This window comes from Nicotiana attenuata, unplaced genomic scaffold (assembly GCF_001879085.1).
Source record: "Nicotiana attenuata strain UT unplaced genomic scaffold, NIATTr2, whole genome shotgun sequence".
In the NCBI taxonomy this organism is placed as follows: Eukaryota; Viridiplantae; Streptophyta; class Magnoliopsida; order Solanales; family Solanaceae; genus Nicotiana; species Nicotiana attenuata.
Window position 1 is genome coordinate 276034 of NW_017671099.1, and position 4597 is coordinate 280630.

The following is a 4597-nucleotide window of genomic DNA, read 5'->3' on the forward strand; positions in this document are numbered from 1 at the left end:
CATTCATAACCAGCCCCTCGGGCATATCTCATAACACTTACTCAAGGTACCTGTGCTTACTGGGGGTGTGCACACTTCGAAGGGGCTCCTACAGCCCAAGCGCTATAACAAGCCACCTCGTGGCATAAATCAATCAGGCTATCGGCCTCTCATAATCATAAATTAGTAACAATATGCTGCAGCGCACAGCCCGATCCCATAATCTCCTCACAAAAATAGGCCCTCGGCCTCACTCAGTCACAACCTCTCAAGCCACTCGGTCTATCAGTAAAACAAGGTGCTCAGCCCAAAATAACATTTTTATGCATCAAAACGAGGTAATAAAGACTGAGTTATGATATCAATAAACACAGCATGATTGAGTATAGAATCTTAAATCAAAACAGTGAAGGGATACTAAGAAAAGGCCCTAAGGGTCAAAACAACTTTGGATTAGACAGGGGTAAAACACATTTGATCACTACTGAAGAAAAACTACTATTGCAGCTTCATTTGATCAATCTCCAAGTTGCCTACTTGGATTAGGCAGTAATCAACATATAACATCAAAGACAAAACACAATACACAAAATAAACTTCCTATTAAGCCAACACCAGGTCCTTTTTTTTCTCTTTGCCCCCTTATCTTTTTCATCGTCAGTCACAACCAAATTAATGTTGGCATTTTTCAGACTTTGTAGTTGAACACCCTTCGGTCCAGGACCATTGACTTTGCCTTCTACTGCTGCTGCATAGTTAAATTGAGATGAGAAGCCTTCGTTAATGGAGTTTAGGGGTGCCGGACGCATTCCCTGTTGGTCGCCGATGCCCACGTGCCCGGTTATCCTCGCCGGCGCTGGCAGGGGAGGGAAAGAGTTAGGGTTCATGGTTGTTCAGTTTTTTTTTATCAAAACCAACGAAAGAAGGTAACATACTTCCTAAACAAACAAAAAACACATATTTTAGATAATTCAAGGATAAACATGCTTAGGTCTAAGGGCAGCCCTGCACTAAGCTCTCGTTATGCGCGTGGTCTAGAGAAGGGCCAGACCACATGGGTCTATTGTATGCAGTCTTACCCTGCATTTCTGTAAGAGACTGTTCCCACGGCTTGAACTCGTGATCTCCTGGTCATATGGAAACAACTTTACCAGTTACGCCAAGACTCCCCTTCAATAAACATGCTTAAGTCTACTATCACAAAAACCAAAATCAGAATTTACCAATAATTTAGGGAGTAAAAGTGCAATTATCCTAAATCAAAGCATAAGTAAATTATTAATGAGCAATGATGTACAATTTTGATCATCCTCTTACAGCAAGTTCTCACTGGGATTGAAATTGTGATCTTCTCATCATTAGTAGGTTCAGATGAATTTTTTGACACTAATAGAAGTACTTATGGTCAAAGAAGATCTTCTACTTGCACTAAGTTTGAATTTGACAGATCCATCTGACAGATTGAAATTTGTAAACTACAAGTTATTGTCAAGGTATATATTTCTACTTGCATTAAGTTTGAATGTCACAGAACCTTCAAATACTTCTAACAGTTTATTTATTGTTTACAATTATATCACTTACCTATTGAAATGTAAGGACTTAAGCTCAATTATTTAAGTGTACTATAAAATTTTCATATAAAAAACATCACTAACATTTGCTTGAAAGAATGTCTTATTTAACATGTAATAACATCCAAGCAGCAATCAAATTGACTGCATATAATAAGCATTAAACTTATCCATTAAAGTACATTGAAAATTACATGGTACATATACAAGAACATGCTTACTTAAATCAGCTATAGTGGAGTCTGTATGTAGGAATTGCCATCAGATGCTTTGCCCTACAAGTTACAACACCAAATTTCTCACTCATGTCCAATTCACTAGGCTGCATACCATTTGGAAGTTGCCAGTCAAAGCAATGCACCAATTGCGCGACCACAAGGCGAACAATTGTGATTCCCAACTGCATACCAGGGCAACTTCTTCTACCAGAGCCAAATGGTAGAAGTTGAAAGTCGTGTCCACGAAGATCTACGCTGCTTTGAACAAATCTTTCTGGGAAAAACTTGTCTGGTTCAGGCCAGGCATTATGATCCCTTTGAGCTGCATATACATTGACAATAATTCGCGATCCCTTTTGTACGTAGAAGCCATCGACCTCGCAGTCTTCTATGGACTCATGAACCAGTAATGGTGCAGCTGAATGCAGCCTTAGAGCTTCTTTTATTACCATGTCTAAATACTTTAAATCCTCCAAGTCTGATTCTTCTACCATTCTGTCCAGGCCAACAACTTCTTCTAACTCCTTTTGTAGTTTCTTCATCACTTGAGGATGTCTAAGTAGCTCAGTGAGTATCCATTCTACTGATGTTGCTGAAGTGTCCATTGAAGCCATAAGCATGTCCTGTGCACAAAATTTGTCCCCAAAAATATGAATTAAGCAGATCAAAGTTGTAATGACAACCCGTGGAGAGCTAGGATTTTCAGGGGTGTCAAAATATAAAGAAATAAATATACGAAGAATCAAGAGGAGTATATAGTAACATATAGTTTTTAGGAAAAAATATGTAGCTACACAGTATGATTTTCTGGACTAAGAGGTGTCAAATTGACACCCCTTGGGATAAGGTGGCTCCGCCTCTGATGACGACAAACAGCAACTACTACGACAACAGCTCAATTCCAAACAAGTTGAGATCAGTCAAATGAACGCCGCGCTTGAGCTTGCTCACACTGGAAGCAGCAGATTGACAGCCAACATAAAACTAGTCCATGACGAATCCTCATAGTACATAAAATTTTAACAATACTGAAAATTTATATACACATTTTTCAAATGCTAGCATCTGTTTGTGAATTAGTCACCAACTAAATATTTGAATCAATGAAATTACATACCAATAGAACAGCTTTGATATGGCGGCGATCGAACTCGAATCCAGCTTCACCAGATTGCATAATGGCCATCATGGTATCTACAAAATCCTCTGTTTCCCTCAGCTCCTTAGAATGAACATGTTCTTCAATAATCTTCTCAAGAAACTCATCAAAAACCTTTGAAAGAGCCTTTAGCCTACTAGTAAGTCCCTGAAGGTCCAAAACACCAAGATAAGGAAAGAAATCACCAAGATTTGGTGTTGCAGCTAAATGTACAACTTCTTGAACTATAGATTTAAAACCCCTTTTGTCCAAATCTTCATCCATAAACTTTTTACCAAAAACCATTAAACAACTCAAGTTTGCATTCAAGGATGAAACTTTAGCACTAAGATCAACAGCAACACCATCTTGAGCAGCCTGTTTGATTGATTTAACCAAAATGGAAACTTCTTCCTTTCTTGAAGATTGATATGAATTAATCTTTTGACTAGTCAGAAGTTGCAAAGTACATAATTTTCTCATGTTCCTCCAATAAGATCCATATTTAGAGAAAATCAAGTTTCTTTGGCCATAACATATATATTGAGAGGCCTCGTGATGAGGTCTACTAGCAAATACATGATCATAAGTCTTGAGGACTTTTTCAACTGTCTCAGGGGAAGAAACAACAATTGTTGGTACCAACCCAAGTCGCATGTACATAAAAGGGCCATATTTCTTGGCTAATCTATAAAAATCTTGGTGTGGATTTTTACCTATTAAGTGGAGATGTCCCAAAATGGGAATTCCTATTGGACCTGGTGGAAGTTTTTTCCTGTTCTTGATGTTTAGTAACCTATGGAACATGTATATGACTAGAGCTAGTATAAGTGAAGTCCATATTAAAGCCATGGTTGGGACTTGGGATATCTAATACGCAGACTTTGGCTATAGAGTACAGTCCCTTAAGCTCCAAGATAGATAATGTTATTATAAAGGAGCGCAAACTACCACCAACCCCTTGCTTCAAGATAGATAATGCAAGTATAACTCAATTGTACTTGCCCGGAAGGGTTGACTGGGTGAGTGTTTTCTCACATGAGAGATCTGAGATCCATTTTCGTCATCAGCAGCCTCTTCAGTTAGAGCTCGTCGCACCGGACGTGCGTAGTGCAGTTTATATTTCCTGTGTGATTTGTGAGTTATTACCCACTGCACCACTGCACACCTGAAGGGTACTGGTTTTTCCTAAAAAAGAAAAAAAAAAAGTTATTCCTCCTATCTCTTTGACCAATTTTGGAAGAAGAGATTAAACTCTTATACCAAGAAATATTTTTAATAGTTATAATATTTCACAAATAGGGGTAAAGTAAAGTCTAGGTACACACTATCCTTTCTAGATCCCACTTTAAAAAATTAGAAATAATTTTTTATTTCTTAAAATATCAAATAATTTTAAGCAAATTCAATTTATCAGAATGTTAGTTGAATTCTTCTAATTTGAAATTTATTTTTTTCGGAAAAGGGAAAATGACAAATCTATTTTGAAAATAGAGAAATATATCTAAAGAAAGGAAAAGGTCATTACTAATTATGGAGAGAGGGAGAGAAAATAGACAAAAGTAGACGAAAATAGACAAGGAAATCATGATTCAAAGTGGTCAACATAATAAGATATGCTGTAGCCACCGAAAAAGAAGATGATATTATGTTATCCTTATAGATGCAAGTGGGCACGCACCATTTTG

At 37.5% G+C, this 4597-nt stretch overlaps 1 protein-coding gene across 2 annotated transcripts; it reads right to left on the reverse strand.

Annotated features, from left to right (window-relative positions):
* Positions 1-486: 486 nt before the first annotated feature.
* LOC109205917 (cytochrome P450 CYP736A12-like) lies at positions 487-4099 on the reverse strand. 2 transcript variants are annotated; one of them, XM_019368682.1, is made up of 3 exons: positions 2889-4099; positions 1775-2394; positions 487-835 (listed from the first exon to the last, which is right to left on the reverse strand). In XM_019368682.1, the coding sequence occupies exons 1-2, from the start codon at positions 3759-3761 to the stop codon at positions 1780-1782; spliced, it is 1488 nt and encodes a 495-aa protein (XP_019224227.1). In that variant the 5' UTR covers positions 3762-4099; the 3' UTR covers positions 487-835; positions 1775-1779. The 2 variants fall into 2 exon arrangements, with proteins under 2 accessions (XP_019224227.1, XP_019224226.1); XM_019368681.1 differs by lacking the exon at positions 487-835 and having other exon boundaries at positions 1626-2394; positions 2889-4098.
* Between the last annotated feature and the right edge of the window lie 498 nt (positions 4100-4597).